Source organism: Molossus molossus, unplaced genomic scaffold (genome assembly GCF_014108415.1).
Source record: "Molossus molossus isolate mMolMol1 unplaced genomic scaffold, mMolMol1.p scaffold_m16_p_18, whole genome shotgun sequence".
In the NCBI taxonomy this organism is placed as follows: Eukaryota; Metazoa; Chordata; class Mammalia; order Chiroptera; family Molossidae; genus Molossus; species Molossus molossus.
In genome coordinates, this window is record NW_023425353.1 from 20,665,662 (window position 1) to 20,689,099 (window position 23,438).

Sequence of the window (23,438 nt, forward strand, 5' to 3'; positions counted from 1 at the left end):
GCCGGCAGGTGGACCCCCTCCGTCCAGAGCGCAGGGAACGCGGGCGGCCCGGCGGCGGGCTGGGCCCTGAGGCTTGCAGCGCGGGCGCTGAGCTGGCGGGGCGGGCCGGGGCGCGGGCGGCGGCTCCTCCTCCACCGGCTGCAGGTAAGGGTGGCCGCGAGCATCCGAAGGGTAACGGCTTGCCCGAACCCCAGTCTTTCTCTAGGGGAACGTCACAGCCCCCATCACCCCTAAGCGTAAGGGGGCCCTGTTGACCCCTAGAATTTAGAAGGGACTACTCCAGGTCATATCCTCGAGAGAAAGGGCAATCCCTCGGAGAGGGGACCCAGTCTGTGGCTGTCCCTTGCACCGATGTGGAGGGAGCTCCCGCCCCGGAGTCTCCAGGTCGGCCAGCGAGCAAGTTCACTGACTCCACTGGGCCCTCCCGGTACAGACCAGCCTCGGGTTCTCTGCCTCTCTTAAGGCCGGTGTCTATCTCAAAAGCACAGGCCCCTCCCCCATGTTTCAGAGAGAAACCGTGCTGGAGAACCCGGGCCTGAGCGTCCCAACAGGCTCTCTGTCCTCTGTGCAATGTTGCACGTAAGGGTCACAGACGATGGGATTCTGGGCGCTCCCAAGACAGGTTGGTGTGTGGGTGCTGCCCCCTCATTCATGAAGTCAGCAAACATTCACGCGTTTTTTGTTGTTAATCCTCACCCGAGCACAGTCGTCCCTGCCACTTCCAGCTTGGAATTTCGTGGCTTCACTCTATCGGGGTTATTTCAAATATATTAATTAGAAAGTTGATTGAGACAGTGAAAATGATACAGTACGCGCTTGGTTGTCTGAGTCAATACACCCCTGTATTACAATTACAATTAAAATTACTGTATGTATGGATTGTAGGCCTATATATTCGAGCACCCCAGGAATTCTTTAAAGCCAGGTACAACGGCTAGAGCCTAGAGCCGGGAAGGGATTAACCGAGATAAACCAGGGGCGACTGTATACTTTTTCATTAACTTTTTTTACATAGAGTGGAAGGGAGGGAGGTAGAAATAAACACTGATGACCCATCGACTGGTTGCTTCCCAAACGGAACCTGACCAGGCTGGGATCCGAACCTGCAACCCAGTTATGTGCTCTTGATCAGGAATCGAACCCACGACCCTTTGGTTCGCATGCGGATGCTCCAGCTGCAGAGCCAAATGGGCCAGGGCACATCATCTTTTTTTTATCCTCACCTGAGGACACTGTTCCATTTTTTGTTCAGCTAGAGTGGGAGGGAGAGAGGAAGAGATATAGAGAGAAACATCGATGTGAAAGGGACACATTGAGTGACTGCCACCCACACGACCAACCAGGGCCGGGGACAAACTGCAACCGAGGTACGCGCCGTAGGGGGAACTGAACCCGGGTCTCTCTGGACCGGAGGCCGATGCTCTAACCGCTGAGCGAAACCGGCCAGGGTGGGCACATCATCTTTTTTAGTGCCGGGCAATGGGCCAAGGATATGGCTGTGATCAACCATGAGATCCTTGCCTTCCTAGCACCAGAGTGTGTCAAGGGATATACGTAGCTACATACCCCAGAAATACATGACAGCTGGATTTACTCAGAGATAGGGAGGCCCTGGAGAAGAGGGAACTCAGGGAGGTGCAGCTGAAGTTATAGTTTAGGGGCTCCCTTGACTCTCGAAAGCCAAGTAGGACCTAGCCTGATGAAAAGGTGGGAGAAAGTGGATGAATTTCCTTAGTACCCTCCCACCTTTCAATAGGGATAGAAGTTTGGTTGGAGGAGGCTAATGAGAGAACAAGAGAGGAAGTGGAGCTAGACTTTTTGTTTTTGTTAATCCTTACCCAAGGATATTTTTCCATTGATTTTTTTAGACAGAGTGGAAGGGAGGGAGGTGGAGAGAGAGAAACATCAATGTGAGAGAGACCATTAATTGGTTATGTCCTGCCCGACCCCGACTGGGACCGGGATTGAACTTGCAACCCAGATGTCCCCCAGACTGGGAATCAAACCTATGACCCTTTGGTTATTGAACTGACACTCTAGCTGCTGAGCCAAACAGTTCAGGGCAAGCTAGAGACTTTAACTCTCTTCAAGCTTCTACAGTGAGGGGATGCAGAGAAACGGATTTGTGGGTCAACTGAGGTGAGGGAGTAGTGCCTTTTGAAAAATTTTTAATAAGTGGAAGATACTTGAGCATGATAATATACTGATGGGTGTGATCCAGCAGAGAGGAAAGAGTATGCTGATGCTGCACCAAGGAAACAATAGTAGGGTCAGGTTACAGAGCATTAGTAACATGTACATAGTAATGGAAGAAAGCAGAAAAGATGAGCACAGCTGCTGAATGTGAGTAGTAATGCAGGTAACTAGTAAATTAAAAAAAAAAAAGTCTGGCTCTGGCTGGTGTGGCTCAGTTGTTGAGTATCGACCCATGCACCCAGAGGTCTCCAGTTCATTTCCCAGTCAGGGCGCATGCCCAGGCTGTGGGCCTGGCCCCCAGTTGGGAGCATGTGGGAGGTGGCCAGTCGATGCTCTCTCTCATCATTGTTTCTCTCTCTCCCTTTCCCTTCCTCTTGCTCTAAAAATCAATAAAGGGGAAAAAAAGTCATCTTTCCCCTTAAGGTTTCTTCACCCATATTTTGGGGGGAGGGTGGTCCTGCCCTGGGTGAGTGTGTGTGTTTTGTGAGTGAATTGGGCATGTGAAGATTTAAAAATTTCCAAACAAAAAATAGTAATTTTCATAGTGAACAATTTGAATATTGCTGATCAAATTGTATACTGTTGTATACTTATAACAAAAATATAAGCCATTATTACACATTCCAGGGTCTTCATGCAGTTTTGTTTTGAGAATGAATTCCTTCTAACCCAAATCAATAAATCCATTACCAGGAATAGCACCAGGAAAGGAACTATGAGTCAGACATACTCTATAACAATTGGCATTTTTCTTATAGATAACGAAGAGTTTTAGGAGCAAGTGGTTTCTGCCATGCTAATCTACTTAAGTACTTTAAATACCTGCTAGGATTGTGTTTTTCTTGTGTCTAGCTATCTGAAATAGCACAAGTACGTGCGCCTCTCGATTCACATATTACCTGTAAGTAACTGTTACTGGACATTGTTGAGCTAAAACACTGTCCCTTGTACCATTAACAAAATGAGATTTGAGTGAGATAGTTTTCTCCAGCCTTGGTGGAAGTTGGTTCCAAGCAGGCAGATTTTAGAGCTTTGTCTGAGCAGCTCCCAGTCTGCCAGCTTCTATAGGTAAGGCTCAGTCCACAATGTGATAGCAGTACATGGCTTATGGTATGTAGTGATGTATATTCCTTTTTTTTTTTTTTCAATATGTTTTACTGATTTTTTTAGAGAGAGAGAAAGAACCATTGATGTGAGAAAAACATTGATTGACTGCCTCCTGCATGCCGCCTACTGGGGATTGAGCCCACAACCTGGGTATGTGCCCTGACCTGGAATCGAATTGGGACCTCTCAGTCCATGGGACAGTGCTCAATCCATTGAGCCACACTGGCCGGGTGTAATGTATATTTTTTAGAGAGGAAGTTCATTGATATAATGTACTTTATATATACTGCTCTAGAAAGAAAGGAGAGACACAAAGAGTATTTTAGATTTTTCTTGGGGAGCCTGAATTATTTTCTCCCAAATTTGTAATCTGGCCTGTGATTCCCCAGTTTTTTAAAGTCTTTCAGTATATTTCTCCTGTTTTCAAAGGCCTGAGAAATAAAAGTGCCTGATACGCACACACTTTGTTAAGGTGTAATTAGTTCAGACTTACTTTGACTTTAGAAGTATGCTATATTCAAAAATCCTTTGTAAAATTAATACCCTTTTGTAAATGTTAGGTACTCTCATGGGAGAAGATGAAATAGAAAAGGGTAAAAGTCTCAGATGTAGGATCATAGTATCCTGGTTGTTTAAAATCTGTTTTTGAGGAAGAATTACCTAAATTGTTGTATAAATCTAACCATTTAATTTAGTACCACCACTTTGGCCGGTTTGGCTCAGCAGTTAGAGCTTTGGCCTTCAAACCAAAGGATCGAGGGTTAGATTGCTAGTCAAGGGAGTGTATGTGGGTTGCAGGTTTGATCCCTGGCGTGTGGGAAGCAACCAGTTGATATATCTTTCTTGCATCATTGTTTCTCTTTCTCCCTCTCTTCCACTCTTTTCTAAAAATCAATGGAAAATATTTTTGGGGTGAGGATTAACAACAACAAAAAATTTAGTGCCACTTACAGTCTTGTTTCTGTTGAGTTATTTGTTTTGAAAGAGTGAAGGCATAAGATGAACTGGGGGAGCATAAGCTGCAGGGAAGCAGCTAATTTTTTCTTTTAGCAGATTTTAATTTTTTGAGAATAGCATTCTGAACTTTTGTTGTTGTTTTTCTTGCACTCTAAACTTTTTTTCCCCCAAAGGGATGGTTCTCAGGTCATTGGGAAATCTTTTTTGAAAAAATACGTTTTTATTGAATTTAGAGAGAGAGGGAGGGTAATATCAATGAGAGAGCGAGACACATTGATTGACTGCTTCCTGCATGTCCTCTACTAGGGATGGAGCCTGTAACGCAGGCATGTGCCCTGACCTGGAATTGAACCTGCAGCCTCCCAGTACATGGGACGACAGACACTCAACCAATTGAACCACATCAAACAGGGCTTCATGCTAAACTTTTCATAGCAAAATTGAATTTTGTGAATTTTTGTTATGCTTCTCTGCTGTAGTGTTTTTTCCCCCCTGCAATTGTTTTAAATGAATGTGGAAAATGTTTTTTTTTTCTCCCCTTTTCTTTAATTTCAATTAAAGGTGAATGAGATACAACTCAGAACAGGGATGTTTTGTACCAGTGAGGCTGACCTCAGGTTACTTGATCACAGACAGCAAGCTGAGTCCCTGTCTAATTTCCCTTCCCTTGATCACAGACAGCAAGCTGAAGAATTTTTTTTTTTTTATCCTCACCCAAGGACATTTTTTCATTTTTTGTTCAGATAGAGTGGGAAGGAGAGAGAGAGAGAAAGAAACACTGACGTGAAAGGGACTCATCGAGTAGCTGCCTCCTGCATGACCCAACCAGGCCGGGGACAAACTGCAACTGAGGTACGTGCCCTTAGCGGGAACCGAACCCGGGTCTTTCTGGACCGCAGGCCGATGCTCTAACTGCTGAGCCAAACCAGCCAAGGCTAATGGAATTTTAAGTAGAAGTTCATACTATACTTTCCATAGTTCTTAGACCACAACCGCAGGTAGTTCTCTTGGTAGAATTTCTTTTGCTTTTCATCGAGAGGCATATAATGTACAAGGTTGTCTTATTTTTCCAAGTTACTTGGAAATATTTATTATTACTACCATAAAAATTTCTGGTCCCAAATTGGGTTATTGGAAACTGTTAATTCAAAATGAGTTTCTATCCCTGGCCGGTTTGGCTCATTGGTTGGAGCATCGGCCTGCGGGCCAGAGTGTCCCAGGTTCGGTTCCCACTAGGGACATGTACCAAAATGAATTTCTAGCAGAACATATGCACTTCTTGTTTCTACCTGAATAAAAGTGTTTAGGCATTTTGATGACCATTCTTATGTACCTACTGACTTTGGGGGCCTTTTTTGTTTTGTAGGATTAATAACTAATATTTATGTAAGACAGAAGAGAAAGATGTCATTCCGTAAAGGTATGCTATTTCTACAAGTTATGTTATTATTCCTGGTCAAAAGGTAAAGAGATATAATGCAGGCTTTCCCCTCTGTGTTTCAGTAAACATCATCATCCTGGTCTTGGCTGTTGTTTTCTTCTTACTGGTTTTGCACCATAACTTCCTCGGCCTGAGCAGTTTGCTAAGGAATGAGGTTTCAGGTATGGGAACCCTTGGCATCTGTTGGGGACCTGGAGTTCTATGTCTCACATTCTGAGTTATATCAATAGGTTAAAAGAAAAGAAACCTTTTTTCTTGGCCTTACAAAAGCTTTTAAAGGCTCTGGGAAAAGGCATGGTGGTACTTGCTGTGTTCTTGCAGCTTTCCCTTCCCACCTCTTTCTTCTCCCTTCTGTGCAGTTCTTTGCTAAGGGTTTGATCTGACAGAAGATCCTTCACCAAATCAGAGGCCAGAGAGGAGCCTCTGTGGGCTGCTGCTGTTTGCTCACATTTCAGCAGAGCAGGGCTTCAGAAGGTGGGGACAGTTGAGTGTCATTGGTATTTGATGCCAGCTGTGTTCACTAGAGTGTCAGTCCGATTATTTTCCTTCACCTGTTACTTTCCAGAAACCTGTGGAACTGTATCAACACGACTCCAGTAGTAAAACAAAAAAAACCATAGTTTGTCAACTGATTTAAAAATCACTTTATTATACAATTCCATTACTAGATACTTTAACTTACTGCTCTGCCTTAGTGTTGAGGGATGTTTGAGGCTTCAGAGTGTTTGTTAAAAATCATTTTTGGATTGCTACATACCATAGTTAACCAGAGCAAGAAAAAACGAATAGCTTTTTCCTGAGGGCTCTGACAGCATGTTTTATAACAATGTGTATACACATGTGTGTATTTATTTATTTATTTTTTACTGCCCTTGGCCAGAATCGAACCCGGGACTCTGGTCTGCGGGCCAAGCTCTTACCGCTGAGCTATACCGACCTGGGCCATGTGTGTGTATTTATACATATACATATACGTATGGGTAGGCAAAAGTAGGGTTACAGTTTTGAGTATATGAGACAGAGTTTATTCTAGTATTATTGTATTATTTTCCATACAAACTGTAAACCTAATTTTGCCAATCCCTGTATGTACATAAAGTAGTATTTGCTCCTGGTGGGAACTTTTATAAAAAAGAAAATAGCACTCAAGCTCCATGAGGGCTTTTTGTTTACTTCAATGCACCGAAGGGTCTCGGGTTTGATTCCTGATCAAGGGCACGTACCTAGGCTGCAGGTTCTATCCCTGGCCATGGTCCAGGTGCATACAGGAGGCAACCAGTCAGTGTGAGACACATCGATGCTTCTCTCTCCCACGCTTCCACTGTCTCTAAAAATCAATGGAAAATAGTATCCTCCAATTAGATTAACAAAACAAAAAATGTATTACATACAGCACACATACACACATATATGTGTGTGTGCCGACTATCTGCCTTTCATGATGGTAGAGATTTGTCTGTTTTATTCAGGGCTGTAACCTCAATGCATAGATACTGCCTGGCACATAGTAGGTACTCAGTGTTCAACGAATGATTGAGTAAATGAATGGATATATTATAAAAGGCAAAAAGGAAGGTTTACAAAACAATACCTGCAGTTGCTGTGTGGAATACACTCATTTTCTCATTCGATGTTCTGTTACAGTTCAGAAACTGTTTTTCTACTCAAAATCTGATCCATGACCCACTAAATTGATTTCATGCCTATTTATGGGCTATGACTCATGGTCTGAAAATGTTTTGTTTCTAGGTTTTCACAATTGTAAATAAAATTGTGGCTTCTGACTACCTCTCAGATTTTGTCTTTGGGAGGCAAGAGGAATTACTGGGTCAAAGGCCATGTACCTGGTTTAAGGCTCTTAATACAAATTGCCAAAAATTACTAGAAGGATTCTATTTCCATCAGTTGTGTATCAGAATTTTGTCAACCTATTTTTTTAGTGCTGCTTCTGCTTTTCCAAAAGCCTGGTTACATACATGAAAACACAATTTCTAGGTTGTACACTTCACATTGTAATGGGGAACAATGAGGTAAATAAGCATCAGAATCCTCACCTCTTTTCATGTCTTGTGCTCTCTACCAGTACCTCATGAGATTGTGTTTGTATCACAGTACCTTTCTTGTGTTCTTTGCAGATTCAGGAATTGTGGGGCTTCAGCCCATAGACTTTATCCCAAATGTTCCCCGTCATGCAGTAGATGGGAGACAAGAGGAGATTCCTGTGGTCATTGCTGCATCTGAAGATAGGCTCGGGGGGACCATTGCAGCCATAAACAGCATTCAGCACAACACTCGCTCCAATGTCATTTTCTACATTGTAACGCTCAATCATACAGCAGACCATCTCCGGTGAGCTCTGCTTGCCTGATGATTCTTCTATAGGATGCTCTATAAGTATATATTTTCTCTATATAATTGAGATTATATCACATATAAACTGCACATGACGTGTTTCCATGTGATTGTATCATAAGCATGTCCCCATGGCAGAAATGGTGTAAGGAACTTATGCTAAGATGTAAATCAACTGTGTCACTATGTACATTGTGAACTCAAGCTGGTATTTTTTTAGTAATAAATTTTCTCAATGAAGGAAGCAGTATGTTGATTTACATCCTGTTACAAGTTTCTTATCTCATGAGCATGCTCTGAGTAGTTCTGGTCTAGAGTGGGAGGGGATGTGGGAGCAATGGCAAGGTAGTGTAGTGAAGTGAGCACAGACACTGATACAAATTCTGGCCCAGAGTGATTGGGGAATATTACCTAATCCTTTGGAGACCTCATCTATAAATATGGGGTGAAAATATCCAATGTAGAGGATTATTATGTCAAGTAAATGAGAAAATATATTTTAAAAATAACACCTAGTACACAATCATTCAGTAAGTGGTTTTTACCATTATAGTGATTAACAATGGAAACCCAGTCTGAGGGACAGTCTTATCCATACTTTGAAAATGCTTTGAACTAAGGTTTACAAAGTTTATTCCAAGAAACATCTTGTCTAATAAATTAATAGTTGTCAAAGTTCTAAAACATTTCTGTCCTTGTGGCTTTCTCCATGTTTCGTTTTGTTTTGTTTTTTAGAATGAATGAGATTAAGTCAATGGGATTTGATATTAATTGGTCATAAGTATGGGAATAATTCATGTGAAAAAATAAAATGTTATTCTTAAGTTTTGACTTTGGGCAGTTTTATCGAAGCTAGTGTAATGAACTAAAACAGATTACAAGCCCGGCTGGGTGTGGCTGTAGTTGAGTGCTGATTCTGCACCGAGAGGTCACTGGTTCAATTCCCAGTCAGGACACACAATCAGGTTGTAGGCCCGATTCCCAGTGAGGGGCATGCAGGAGGTGGCCAGTCGATGTTCTCTCTTATCGGTGCTTCCATTTCTCTCTCTAAAATCAATAAAGAAAAAAAATCGAAACAAATTACACACACACACTAAAAAACCCTATTTTAGTGGGAGGAGGTTGGTTTACTTTATTGACGTATACGTTCTGCAAGATAGTACAGATCTCTACTTGTCAGCTGAGGCCCAGGATTGGTAAACCGGTTTGTAATTATCAGCTTATAGATGGTATGTGTAATCTTGAATGTCGATATATGCAGTGAAGGAGAGGAGGCGGAGAGAGCGAGAAGAAATGAGGGTCAAAGATAAACCCTGATGTCCCACCCTAGGACTAAAAATGTGTCATCACAGCAGTCACGGGAGGAGGGGCTTTAAGAAGGCACATGAGAAGCCACACACTTCCATTAACATGAGGAATGAATCAGGAATTGTGGATTTCATTTCCCATTGGGGCCACGTGGAGATGGCAGGAGATTCGGCCGTGAGTGAAATGATTGATATTAAATGCAGATACAGTGGATACTTGATGGAAGACAGAACCCAGCGAACCTTTGGACGAAGTGAGGGCCTCCTCAAGACTAGGGTATTTAAAATCACAGGTGGCAGCATGTGAGACAGAAACAGGGAAGGTAAAGGGATTTCAGATGTAAGTTGAAGGACTTCATGCTTCATGACCTGTCTTCTCAGTGACATAGACCACTTATTCATCAGTGGAGACATGAGGGCAGCAGTCCCTGGGGGCCTGAAGATCAAGGTGAGACTGAGAGTCATCATTGGGGGAACAGGTCAGGGAGCCTACAAGAGCAGAACAAAGGGATTTTGAGTGAGACCGAGGACTCAACAACAGCCGACTTCGTACTTGTGTGGTGGAATTACCCAGCAGCTTCTGCATCCCCGGGGCAGCAAGGGGAAAACAGGTGGTGTGCCACCTTCGGCCTGGGCATCATCAGAGCCTGGCTGTTGGGTTGGATAAACACATCCTATCTTTGTGGGTGGCCATGCCATAGGCTGGAGATGCTGCCCTTGGCTTCCCTGTCCTACAAAAGGCAATTAGCCAAGGCAGCCTGGGGCCCAGTCCGTGGGGACTACTGTGCAAGCAAGGCTCAGCCAAATTCAACTTCTCCATGTTTCATGTTTTGTGAAAGTTAATGTTTTTCCATATTTTACTTATTTTTTTTTCCTTTATTGACTTCAGAGAGAAAGGGAGAGGGAGAGAGAGAAACATCAACATCGATTAGCCGCCTCCTGCATGTCCCCTACTGGGGACTGGGCCCACAACATGGGCACATGCCCTGACTGGGAATCAAACTGGCGACCTCTTGGTGCATGGGTCGATGCTCAACCACTGAGCCACACCATCTGGGCTGTTTTTCCATATTTTAAAAACTCAGAAACCATCTAAAATAATGTAGAAACAAATAGACTACACAAATAACAGTGCCCACAAAATGCAGAATTAAAATGGACCTAGGAAAAATGTGCAGTACTTTAGGGAATACTTAACTTTTCTTATCGTCAGTACATTAGACTCAGGTGGGAGAATTTAGTATCACAGTGAATTAATGTCTGTAGGTTAACTGCTTACCAGCTTTCACTACCGTCCTGTGTTGACCCATGTATTTCACCCATCTGTTTGGTCCATGTGGCAATTGGATATTCTCAATTCCGTGATGAGTTCTGCAAGTTTAGTTTCAAAAAGTGTGAGCCTGGTGGGGGCACTATCTGTTACAATAGAATCTTGGCTCAGGGAGGGACTTTGGTGGGAAAACTCTCTTCAAATGTGGAAACCAAGGCTCAGAAAAGTGAAGAGGCTTGAAAACACTTATTTGGTCTCTTCGGAAGGCACAAAAAGATAAGGCTATGGTTTGGGGATGTGATTATTTAAAACTGAAATTTTGGCATTTTATTTTTAATAGGTCTTGGCTCAGCAGCAGTACTCTGAAAAGCATCAGGTACAAACTTGTGAATTTTGACACTAAACTTTTGGAAGGGAAAGTAAAAGAGGAGGATCCTGACCAGGGGGAATCCATTAAACCAGTGAGTTCCATACATTCTTATATATGAAGAGTATTAGGAAATGACTGAATATGTGAGTAACTGAGTAGAGTGCAAGTAATTTCCTGGGACCAAGCCTGGGCAATTCTAAGTGACCTTTGGGTATCTTCTGCATGGGTACTGAGAACATTCTGGGAGTTTATAGTAAGTAAAATGTGCACACAGCCCTTGGTGAATCCTATGGCAATGACTCTCCTTTTCTTTCCCAGTTAACCTTTGCAAGGTTCTACTTGCCTATTCTGGTTCCCAGAGCAAAGAAGGCCATATATATGGATGATGACGTAATTGTACAAGGTACCAAAGAATGTCACTCATTAGTGCTCTTCTGTCCAGTGTGGGCTGTAGTGGTTGTTTTTGTGGTATCCTATAAAAGGTCACCCTAGGAAATGGGAGGAATAGGGGATCTTGAGGCAATTTGAAATGTAAATTTTATACGTTATCTATTTCAGGTGATATTCTTGCCCTCTACAATACACCACTGAAGCCAGGACATGCAGCTGCATTTTCAGAAGATTGTGATTCAGTCTCTACTAAAGTTGTCATACGTGGAGCAGGGAACCAGGTAAATTACTTGTTAGAGCCCTTGTAGACACTCCACTCCCTATAAAGCAGTTCAATGGGGGAGAGACAGCAAAATCAGGGACTTCTTTTTGTTGTGGCAGTTTACATTTCCCAACTATTTTGTCTGAAAACTCAAGACTGTTTTCCTATAGATTGGTTCATGGCCTTAACAACCTAATTCTCTTTGAACATCTGACTTAATGTTTCTAGTTTCCTGTTCTGCCTAACTTGGAATCCCAAATGTCACTTTTATTTGCTTTATATGTAGAACCCTTTGCTAATAATCTGAGAAGTCATTGTTTTTAATAAGCAGCTCTTCTCTTTACTGGCTGTCAAATTATAGACATGTAATACATAACTTGCACATATCCACTGCTGGTCCCATAAGATTAAAACAGAGTTGAAAAGTTGCTATTGCCGCCCTGGCTGGTTTGGCTCAGCAGTTAGAGTGTTGGCCTGTGGTCCAGAGAGGCCTGGGTTCAGTTTCCGCTAAGGGCATGTACCGTGGTTGCAGCCTGTCCTCAGCCCTGGTTGGGTCATGCAGGAGGCAGCCACTTGATGTGTCCCTTTCATGTGGATGTTTCTCTCTCTTCCTCTCTCTCCCTCCCACTCTATCTGAACAAAAAATGGAAAAATGTCCTTGGGTGAGGATAAAAAAAAAAAATTGCTATTGCCTAGTGAGCTAGTAGTCATCGTAATGTCAAAGCACAATTACTCATGGTGATGCTGATATAAACAAACCTACCATGTACATATATAATTATGAACAGTACTTACCTAATACTTAATAAACTGTATTACTGATTTGTATACTATTACTATTTATCATCATACTCTGCTTACAAAAATTTTGCTGCCCCGGCTGGTGTGGCTCAGTTGGTTGGCCATTGTCCTATGCACCAAAAGGTTGCCTGTTTGATTCCCTGGCCAGAGCCACGTTGTAGGCTCCATCCCCCTTCAGGGACATGCAGCACATCTACACTTCACATGGATATTTTTTTCTCTAAAACTTAATAAAGCTTGCTATAAAAGAGTATGCCTTTATACCCACAGCAGGCTCATACATCTCATGTTGACTGTTTTTTAAATTTTTTAAATATTTTAATTAAGTTTGAGAGTGACAGGAAGGGAAGAAACATTGAATGTGAAAGTAGAATATGAATTGGCTCCTGCATGTCTCCTACCAGAGACCTAGCCTGAAATCCCTGGCAACCTTTCTGTGCTCAGAACAATGCCCAACCAAGCCACACTGGCATCTTTTGATTGCATCACGTTCTCTCATGCTTGATTTTTTTTTAACCTTTAGAGAGAGAGGAAGTGAGAGAGATAGAAACACTGATGAGAGAGAACATCGATTGGCTGCCTCCTGCATGCCCCACACTGGAGATCAGGCCCACAACCTGAGCATGTGTCCTGATTGGGAATCGAACTGGCAACCTCTTGGTGCATGGGTTGACACTCAACCACTGAGCCACACCAGCCAGACCTCTCATGCTTGATTTAATCTTGTACTGTTTTTTTTTTTTTTGTATGGTAACATTCTGTATAGGCTTGAAGCCTGGGAGCATTAGGCTATATATACAGCCTAGGTATGTAGTAGACTACCTCATCTAGGTTTGTGTTAAGTGCATGCTATAATATTTGCATAATGAAATTGCCCAACAATGTATTTCTCAGAACATATTTTTATTGAAGCAGTGCATGGTTGTATGTATCTATTCTTTGTGAAGCTGTAAACATACTATATATCCTATTTGTGTTTTTAGTACAATTACATTGGATATCTTGACTATAAAAAGGAAAGAATCCGTAAGCTTTCCATGAAAGCCAGCACCTGCTCATTTAATCCTGGTGTTTTTGTTGCAAACCTGACAGAATGGAAAAGACAGAATATAACTAACCAGCTGGAGAAATGGATGAAACTCAATGTAGAGTAAGTATAAAACTGCTCTAGCTGTAATTCGACAAGAATTCATTGACTCTTCACTAACAGCTTACATTTGTTATTTGCCCCAAGAGAGGGACTGTATAGCAGAACACTGGCTGGCAGCATCACAACACCTCCTCTGTTGATCGTATTTTATCAACAGCACTCCACCATTGACCCGATGTGGAATGTTCGCCACCTTGGTAAGTAGAAATAATTAGCAGAAAGTCTAAGCTAATAAAGAATTAAGTATATAAAGGACTATCTTCAGGGATGGATCATTCCCTTTAAGTTTTCTTCAGTTTGATGTGGCATTGTCTTGTGTCTGACTAGTATAATCATTTGGCTCTTTTTCTCTCAACGTAAGGCTCCAGTGCTGGGAAACGATATTCACCCCAGTTTGTAAAAGCTGCCAAATTACTCCATTGGAATGGGCACTTTAAGCCATGGGGAAGAACTGCTTCATATACTGATGTTTGGGAAAAATGGTATATTCCTGACCCAACAGGCAAATTCAGCCTAATCCGAAGACATATGGAAATCTCAAATATAAAGTAAAATATAATTTATGCTATAAGTACTTCTCAGGAAATCCCAGAAGATAGTATGTATAAAAAGTAACAGTTGTGGCAACCCATGGAAAACGGGACATTTCAACTGGGTAGAGGACAAATGGCACTCTCTGGCAGTCAGCCTCTCTGATAGACTCCACGTCTCCATCTGCCTTACCAAGCGTTTGCTTACTACAGTGCTGAATGACCAGAGGTGAATGGACTAATATGGCTGGTATGGCTAGTTCAACACTGCTGCTTAGTTCTAAATTTGTAACCTGTGGCCTGATCTATAAATAAAGTGAAACCTACATTTTTCAGTAGGTATCTTATTTTTTGCATCCAGGTTAATAAATGTACTTCCATCCATTCAGTGTATAAGAGATGAGTTGTCTTTATGGAATTCAGACACTTTATAGGTTGCCTGCTTTTTAAAAATCCTCACACAAGGGTATTTTTCCATTGATTTTCAGACAGAATGGGAGGGAGGGAGAGAGACACATCAATTGGTTGCCTCCTGCACAACCCTAATCAGGGCCAGGGATCGAACTACAACCGAGGTATCTACCCTTGACTGGAATTAAACCCTAGACTCTTTGGTTCTCAGGCCAACGCTCTAACCGCTAAGGCAAACTGGCCATGGCCCAGGGCCATTGCCTCATTTTTTAAATGAATATATCATGATACATATTTACAAATTTTATACAGCTTATGTCATACCAGAAACAAACTGGTACATCACACACATAGAATAGCTTAGCAGTCTGTTCAAAATATAAAAAAAATAAATCACAGCAACCAAAAACCCCTAGGAGGACAAAGTTATGTTATACATAGTCTGTACTGAAGTCGTAAGCATCATCTTCCTCTTTAGACATTCCATCCAAGACATAAGATTGTGCACACTGTTCATCTATATTGGAGAAAAGAAAGGTTATTATTTTTCAAATGTTTTTATTAATTTTTTGCAGAAAGAGATAGAAACAGTGATGTGAGAGAAAAACATCGATGAGCTTCCTCCTACACGCCTCACACTGGGGATTGAGGCCACAACAGGGGCATATGTCCTGACTGAGAATTGAATCAGGACCTCTCAGTCCATGGAACGATGCTCAGTCCACTGAGCCACATTGGCTAGGCAAGGTCATTATTATTATTATTTAATTAATTTATTTTTATCCTCACCCGAGGACATTCTTCCATTTTTTGTTCAGATAGAGTGGGGGGGGGGGGGGGAGAGAACATCGACATGAAAGGGACACATCAAGTGGCTGACACCCGCATGACCAACCAGGGCCGGGGACAAACTGCAGCAGAGGCACGCACCCTTAAGCAGGAACCAAACCTGGGTCTCTCTGGACCACAGGCTGACGCTCTAACCGCTGAGCCAAACTGGCCAGGGCTCATTATTATTTTTTTTCAGTAGTAGCAATTCTGATTTGTTAAAAACCCCTCTAACCCAACTCACCTGCTTGAGACTCATCAAGCAATGCGTCACAGGTCTCGTTTGCAGAGGACATGTCTAAGCTCTTTTCCTGTGGGACAAAGAGAAACAGTGCTATATTACTAGCTCTTGTGTCTGCTCATTAATCCAAATAATTGTGTACCTGGAAAAAGTCTCTGAATACACATATGGAATGAATAAAAGTGAGACTAGTGGCTGGAAGACTTAAAAGACCTAAATGATATGTTTTTGTTTTTGTTTTTGAAATCCTCACCCAAGGACATTCCTCTTCAGATGGAGTGGGAGGGAGAGAGGGTGAAAGAAGGGTGGGGAGAGAGAGATCTGTGTTAGAAAGACACAATGGTTGTCTCCCACACAACCCCAACTAGGGCCGGGGTACTGCAACCAAGGTACCTGCCCTTGACCAGAATTGAAACTGTGACTCTGGTCCAAAAGCTGACACCCTAACCGCTGAGCCAAACCAGCCAGGGCTATGGGGAGCTTTTTTGTAGTCTATTATGAAATATTTAATTTCTACCTTTGGCCCCTTCTCATTTATTGTACATTATGATACTGGAAAAATTAATTCAGCTTAAACAACTCACAGACAATATACTTACACCATCATCTTCATCAACACTATCCTGGTCACTGTCAATGTCTTCATAGTCCTCCCCTTCTTCCTGCTTGTTCTCTTTCTGTTTTGGCAATTCAGGTATGTCCCTTTCCTCTATTATTCCATTCGTCAGACCCGAGGACTGGAAAAGGATGCTACAGGCTAAACGAGGGCCCCTGATGGCTAGGAAAGGAACACAGCACATGTAAAGAGATGAGATCTTTATTGACCTGTCAGCTGATGAAGACAGCAGTCAAACAGAAGCCTTGCTTACTTTGTATGCTGTGTGCATTGTTCTTTTCCAGTTCTTCCAGATTAAAGCCCCATTTCATGTCTGTCACAGTGTTTTCATTAAAATGTGGAGAAAGAGTCCAGAATGTAGGGGGATGGCAATAGTAGCCTAAAGAGCCACTGGTATTAAAACAAGATCTGTCAAATATCAGTTCCTTTAGTCTATATGGTCATCAAATGCCAACAGAAAGAAACCTTACCCTGTCCACTCAGACCACAGCAGTTTGGCAGCACCGTCTACATTTGGGCTTCCACCTTTTTGGTGCAGTCCTCTTCTCTGAGCAAGCAAAGTAAAAAATTCTAAAGAGTTCTTAAAGTCTGGAACAGTGAATTTCAGTATTACCTGAAAAGAAAAACAGTAATTCACCGGATATAATGCTGTTATTAAAAATACCTGAAAATGTTCTACTTAAAATACTCACAATGAAAGCGAGAATGGCACTCAAGGGAAGGGTTTTTTTTTACCTGTCGAGTGTCAGCCTGGGACAGGATGGCACTGGCAGCCTCCACTGGTTTTAGAACTTCAATACTTGCTGGACTTCTCAGAGCAAGTGCAGTGGGAGAGTTGAGTGGAGACACAATGAAACTTGGACTATCTATGATTGTGATGTGTTTGCTCAGGGGGACAACCTGCATGTTCCTAGAACAAGAGATGGTAATTGATGTGGGTACTAGTTTACCCGGAGGACAAGAAACAGAACTTGAAGCTCAGGGTTGGATTGAACAAACTCAGCATAGTCCGTCAGATCCAGTTTATCATCATTTGCTTCATGTTTATCTAAAACCATACAGTGCTCCCTTCCCTTCTAAAGAGAAACACTGTATGTTATAACTTACATATTGACCTGAACACATGCTGCTTCCTCTGCCATAAATATACCCCCTTCTCCTGTCTAGCCGACTTCATTTCAAGGCCAAGTTCAAGCATCACTTCCTCTGAGGGAGCTTTCCCCCTTCTCTGAATCTATTTGTTTATAGTACTTGTCTTTCAAACCACCTGTTCCAATTCTTCCCCAAGCCTAGCACTGGCTTAACCTTTTCCTTTCACTAACACCTCTAAAGAAAAGAATGAAAAATTATCTTCCTTAAGATACCCAAAACAAAATCATATTTATTCACCAAAAATGAAATATTACAATTATGGAATAACTCAGTTTACCTTGTAAGCCCCATGGATACACCGACATTACATATCTGTTCTTGTTTTAAGCTATTGATGATGCTGCTTTTCCCCACATTTGGGAAACCTACAAAATGGTAAACCCACAGATTAAAAGGTACTGTATTGGTAATTATAACATTTCCACTGTTTTATTTTGTCTGATGTTTAGAGCAAGATCAGAGTTGGATCTGAGTGTCTTTACTTTAACACTAAGACCAATCTTAGTATCCTCATTTCTTACACAAATAATGAGAGGGCAGGAAAATGCAATTAATTCAAATACACACAGCTTTAAGAAGCCAACTCCCTACTGTGCCCAGTTGGGGGGAAAAAATTAGCAATTACGTAAAAATGTGTTTACTCTGTGTGTGTGTGTGTGTGTGTGTGTGTGTTTGGTAAGGTAGGCAAGAAGTTAGTGTTTAAACAAATCCTTTATTTAGCAACAACCCCAAACACTCTTCACTCTTTTTTTGTTAATTGTTTTTCCCTTTATTGATTAGAGAGTGAGCAAGTGAGGGAGAGACAGAAACATTGATGAGAAAGAACATCAACTGGCCACCTCTTGCATGCCCTCCACTGGGGATTGGGCCCACAACCTGGACATGTGCCCTGACCGGGAATAGAACCGGTGAACTCTTGGTGCATGGGCTGATGCTCAACCACTGAGCCACACCAGCTGCCCAACCCCAAACACTCTTCACAGAAAAATTCTTGGCATGTAAGAGATTAAGACAAGAAATGTGTTGAACTGAAACTTACCAATTACTCCAACCTGAATAGCTTTGCCGTAAGTCTCTTGAAAACCTCCAAGAAGTTTCCAAAGGCCTTCTTTCCCAATGCAGACTTCACTTTTCAATGGAGTTTTCCTCCTCATCTTCATATTAAAATTGCAAATAATTAGTTTAACTACTTCTGACAACCCACCATATCAAACTCAAAAATCTGACTCCAAAGACCAGCTGCTAAAATCACCACACTCTACTGCCTTTCAGATTATCTCTGGATGAAATCAGAGTTGGATCTTATATGTTCTCATTTTGAAATCAAGACTTTGTATACTCATCATATTTCAGCCATCCAAAATCTGAAAAACAGAACACTTCCCACCAGTGACAGTAAAGGTTACCTTGATTATCTTCCTTTTGTCCTTCAGATTTGTTGAAGCTCTGAATACAACTGTCGGCAATTCCTTCTTCAAATAATTTAGCCAGTTCTCTAAATTTTCCTTTGGTACCAAATCTGATAGGGATTAGAAGTAAGACACACATGTTCCAATTTGTTCGTTTTGTTGAGATGAAATCGCAAATTTGATAAACTATGGATAACCCTGGTTTGCCTTTTCCCAGTTTTTAGCGTTCAGTATGTACACCTCTGTATTTTTCAATTCTCCTCTGTACTGTTCACCCTTTCAGGATTAACTCAACTTCTAGATTATCCTATTAATCCTAAGGCTTTACTTACAGAATTTACTGTCAAGTAGCAGCTACGTTTACTGACCACACTATAATTGTAGATTCCATTACTATTCTCTACTTCACAGGTTTCTATTCTGGGTTTTCCCGTTCCTGCTGCTCAAACCCAGACATATTTAACTGTAGACTTCAACCAAATATTGTCAGAACAACCCTGTGCAGGTGTGGAGAACATGACACACTCATCACTTCCTACATGAAATATACTGCAAGAATACAGAAGCTTACACTCTTGAATAAGAAGGTGCTAAGTAGTGAATGAACAATAAATAAGCAAAGACCAGTCAAATCACTTGTATTAATACCTCCATCCCTCTGCCGAGCACTGTCTTTGGCAACAAGAGAGCAAATGCACTGGCTTTGTTGAGGTCAGAGTTGGATCTTATCAGTCTTCAGTGATAATCAGACTGTTCAGATGCTTTCCTCATACCTCAGTAGTGCACATGAAACACAAATGGCATCTCCTTTGCTCACCTGATTTATTTAATACAAGTACCAGCTTTTTCTGTCCACCCTGCACAATGGCCTCTTCCACCTGGGGACACCTGCAACCAAGAGGATCTCTGGCATCCAACACTTCCAGCACAACATCTGAGGCTTCAATCACCTGTCAAGGTAGAAACAATTAGGGAACTATCTGGGAACATCCTCCACACACATATACTGGCATTATCCACTTTCCCACAGGGTGAGCTCAGAGTTGGATCTCATTTCTTCACTTTGGTATGAAGAATGTTCATGCTCATCATTTCTCACAGGAAAGTTAACATAGGTGTGCTCAGTAGCCTCTGGCCTCTCATTAACACAGATTTCAAAAGTTTGAACACCCCCATTGTCTGAATATAGCATCCTCCCACTGTGAATAAGGTGGTTAGATAAGTTTTTGTGGCTCTGCCAAGAGTGGCTACGAAGCATGGTCAAGCTCTATTCACAGGGGAGAGCAAGCTTGGGAAAACAGGTGTTGGGGGTGGAAGTGCTGGGGAGCAACGCCACCAAGACATCCTCTTGAGCTACAAAGTACTTTAGAGACTCTTATTTTAATGTATTTTGCACTTTCAAAACCCTGTGTCAACCCCACTGTGTCAACATGTTACTTTAACACTGGCAAAAAATTAAAACCACAAGAATATTTTCTTCAACTAAACATAACAGAATGGCTCTGAATAGGATAAACGAACTTGCTTCAGCTCTCACGAATGGCTCCTTCCAGCTCAAGTGAACTCGACTTCATCTTTACAAGGTTGGTGTCACAAAAAAGAAGCGACTCTAGTCTTTTAAACCTCAATACCATTTTTAGAAATCTAAGATACCTTTTTAAGTTCTTGACAATATAACTTCTTTGGATTCTGTTTGCCCAGTTTGGTTTTGCATTGCCCAGATTCCTAAAGGATAATGACAAAGAAAAAATAACACAAAATTAGAAATTCAGCAGTTGTAGCCAGTTTCTCCATTTTTCATGCTGATTAGGGGTACTGCAGTTGATATTTAAATAGGTAAGACAGGCCTGGCTGGTGTGGCTCAGTGGTTGAGCGTCGACCCGTGCACCAAGAGGTGGCTGGTTCAATTCCCAGTCAGGGCACATGCCCAGGTTGTGGGCCTGATCCCCAGTGGGGGGCATGTAAGAGGCAGCCAACTGATGTTCTCTCTCATCAATGTTTCTATCTCTCTCCTTTCCTCTCTCTCTCAAATCAATAAAGAAAAAAAAAATACAAAAAATAAATAGTTAAGACAGCCTGAACTCAATCATTTCCTTCCAAAAAGGCATAGCAACTGATGTCCTGTTTATGTGCTTTTTCTTCTACATTAGAACTCATCGCTTGTTCACAGAGACTTAATTGTACCTCCTTTACAGGTTCCATGTTAGATGGCTCAACACCAGGGTTAATTTCAAGTTTTCTTTTCTTTTCCTGTTCCTTCTGCCTGTCAAGTTTCTGCTGCTGTTTTAGTTCTTCAAGCTGTGTCCAAGCCATAAGAGAAATGGGTGAGCCAAAGTCACATGGTGGTGTTACTTTACTTAAAAAAACAAACAAACAAAAAACACACACATCACTTCTTGAAAATTACCCGCTGTTTCCTTAGTTCAGCTTCCCGAAGAAGATCCTCCTTAAAGGGAGCACTGTTTGGAACTCCTGGATCTTTCCTAGGTTTCTTGCGACCCCATTTCTTAGCCTCCTTCCTCAATTTTCGATGGTGCTCTCGAACCTATCATGATAAAAAGGATATTATTTATCAGTTTACAAAAATACTAAACAATTCTTGTGAGAAACCAATCTGGCTGCAGTTTAGTTACACCTGTAAAATGACTTAGAAAAATGGAATTTTAATTGTAATCATACAGAGAGACACTCATGTATAAAACAGCAAGAAAAAGTCACTGGAAGATTCTTTTTGCAAAGGCTGTTAATACGTTGATAAAAGATTATAGACTTTATCACTGAATTATTGCACTTTCCCACAGCTGCACTCTTGATGCCTACAAGGTTGGGCTACCCTGGTGGGGTAGCTCAGTTGGTTAGTGTCATCCAGATACACCACGGTTGTGGGATCAATCCCTGGTCAGGACACACAGAAGAACCAACCAATGAACGCATAAATAACTGGAACAACAAATCGATGTGTCTCTCTCACTTCCTCTCTCAATATATAAAAATTAGAATTAAGAAAAATGGTGCCCTGGCTGGTTTGGCTCAGCGGTTAGAGTGTCGGCCTGTAGACCAGAGAGTCCTGGGTTTGGTTTCTGCTAAGGGCATGTTACTTGGTCGCAGTTTGTCCCCGTCCAGGTTGGGGTCCTGTGGGTGGCAACCAGTCGATGTGTCTCTCTCACATCGATGTTTCTCTCTCTCTCTTCCCTCCTCTCTCCAGCTCTATCTAAAGATAAGTACAAAAATATCCTCGGGTGAGGATAAAAAAAAATTTTTTTTTTTAAATTGTGCCATGGTCAGTTTATCCAACCATCATTTCCTGAGATGAATCATAGTAATCCAAACCTTCTCCTGGAGAAGAGGTGGAGCAGAAGTCAGTTTAACACTATATTTGGTATAGCCCTCCCAAGCATAAAATCTTACCTTTTTTTGGATTTTATACCGCTTATGGCAGGTCATGCGTTTACTTGCTTTCTTTAACTCTACAAAGAAACACATCACAAAAACATTAGACACAAAGGATCAATTTTTTTCTTGTTCTTGGTGACTGTGCTCTGGGTCAGGTCCCTTTCTGTGTAATTAATAAGCTTTCAAACTTAATTTAAGAATCACGTGGAGCCCTGGCCAGTTTGGCTCAGTGGTTAGAGCATCAGCCTGCGTTCCAGAGAGACCGGGGTTCGGTTCCCAAGAAGGGCGCATTCCTGGGTTGCAGTTTGTCCCCAGCCCTAGTTGGGTCGTGTGGGTGGCAACCACTTGATGTGTCCCTTTCACGTGGATGTTTTTTTTTTTTTCTCTCTCTCCTTCCCACTCTATCTGAACAAAAAATGGCAAAAAATGTCCTCGGTGAGGATAAAAAAAAAAAAAAAAAATCACGTGGAGACACATAGTGAAAACACACATGCCACTATCAAATTCCAGAGAACTCAATAGATTGAGAATCATTCTTCCCTCTCCCACTCTTCCCATATCAGACTGGACTTCTACGAAGAGTGTAGGAGACCCAAGACGACAACCACTTCTTGTCAACCAAGAATCACAGGTAGGAGCAAAAGGTGAGGAGTTTGAGAGGTGACCCTCATACTTCACTGGGGCCGGGCTGAACGCGGCCGAATAAGGAAAAGAGGCCCTAAACCCGGCTCAGACGCTGTTTCCTCACGAGATTCTGGCCTGATTCCGACCTTTGGGACGCAACCCTCCTGCACCATGGGCTTGCGGTTAACATGGGGCCTTTCAACTCTCGTTCTACGCCGGACCAGAACGATGGCTGACAGGTACCCACAAGCCCTCGTTCCTTCAGGGACCAAGCCCCAGAAGAGAACCCTGATGGGCTCATCGACCATCAGAAACAGAGGCCCCTCCACGCCCGTCCCGAGACAGCACTCACTCGGCCGCTTCATATCGGCGCTGGGAACAGCAGGGTCGGCGAGCGCAGTAGCTACAAGATGCCTCCACCCGCACCACGTGTGAACCGAGGCCACCGGCGAGCGTCACGCACTCACGCTGCCGCCGTAAAGCGCGCCGCCGCTGCCCCGCGTGCGCGGGCACGCAGTGTCGCGCGGAGCCGGGATCGCTTGGCGGCCCCAGGACTGGTTTTGCGGCGGCACCGGGAGGGGTGAGGGCGGTGAGGGCGGCGGGTGAGGAGCGACGGCAGCGGTCGCGGCCG

General features: G+C 42.5%; 2 protein-coding genes and 3 non-coding genes across 7 annotated transcripts; 1 reads left to right on the forward strand and 4 right to left on the reverse strand.

Annotated features, from left to right (window-relative positions):
• Nucleotides 1-95: 95 nt before the first annotated feature.
• Nucleotides 96-14,508, forward strand: GLT8D1 (glycosyltransferase 8 domain containing 1). The gene is made up of 10 exons (XM_036266828.1): nt 96-144; nt 5,627-5,680; nt 5,764-5,862; nt 7,837-8,050; nt 10,971-11,091; nt 11,319-11,403; nt 11,559-11,671; nt 13,437-13,603; nt 13,688-13,800; nt 13,965-14,508. The coding sequence occupies exons 2-10, from the start codon at nt 5,665-5,667 to the stop codon at nt 14,153-14,155; spliced, it is 1,119 nt and encodes a 372-aa protein (XP_036122721.1). The 5' UTR covers nt 96-144; nt 5,627-5,664; the 3' UTR covers nt 14,156-14,508.
• GNL3 (G protein nucleolar 3) lies at nt 10,699-23,187 on the reverse strand. Of its 3 annotated transcripts, none has more exons than XM_036266825.1 (16): nt 23,160-23,187; nt 22,199-22,257; nt 21,198-21,335; nt 20,975-21,088; nt 20,444-20,515; nt 19,608-19,740; nt 18,788-18,900; nt 18,421-18,535; nt 17,659-17,746; nt 16,965-17,139; nt 16,700-16,842; nt 16,483-16,619; nt 16,213-16,391; nt 15,617-15,683; nt 14,982-15,061; nt 10,699-10,731 (listed from the first exon to the last, which is right to left on the reverse strand). In XM_036266825.1, exons 1-16 carry the CDS (start codon nt 23,170-23,172, stop codon nt 10,714-10,716), a joined length of 1,644 nt encoding a protein of 547 aa, XP_036122718.1. In that variant the 5' UTR covers nt 23,173-23,187; the 3' UTR covers nt 10,699-10,713. The 3 variants fall into 3 exon arrangements, with proteins under 3 accessions (XP_036122718.1, XP_036122719.1, XP_036122720.1); XM_036266826.1 differs by lacking the exon at nt 10,699-10,731 and adding an exon at nt 11,459-11,488; XM_036266827.1 differs by lacking the exon at nt 10,699-10,731 and having other exon boundaries at nt 14,961-15,061.
• Nucleotides 17,198-17,274, reverse strand: LOC118633661. The gene has a single exon (XR_004960215.1). It is a non-coding gene; the product is annotated as a small nucleolar RNA SNORD69 (small nucleolar RNA).
• LOC118633663 lies at nt 18,659-18,740 on the reverse strand. Its single transcript, XR_004960217.1, has one exon. It is a non-coding gene; the product is annotated as a small nucleolar RNA SNORD19B (small nucleolar RNA).
• Nucleotides 19,490-19,566, reverse strand: LOC118633659. The gene has a single exon (XR_004960214.1). It is a non-coding gene; the product is annotated as a small nucleolar RNA SNORD19 (small nucleolar RNA).
• Nucleotides 23,188-23,438: the final 251 nt, after the last annotated feature.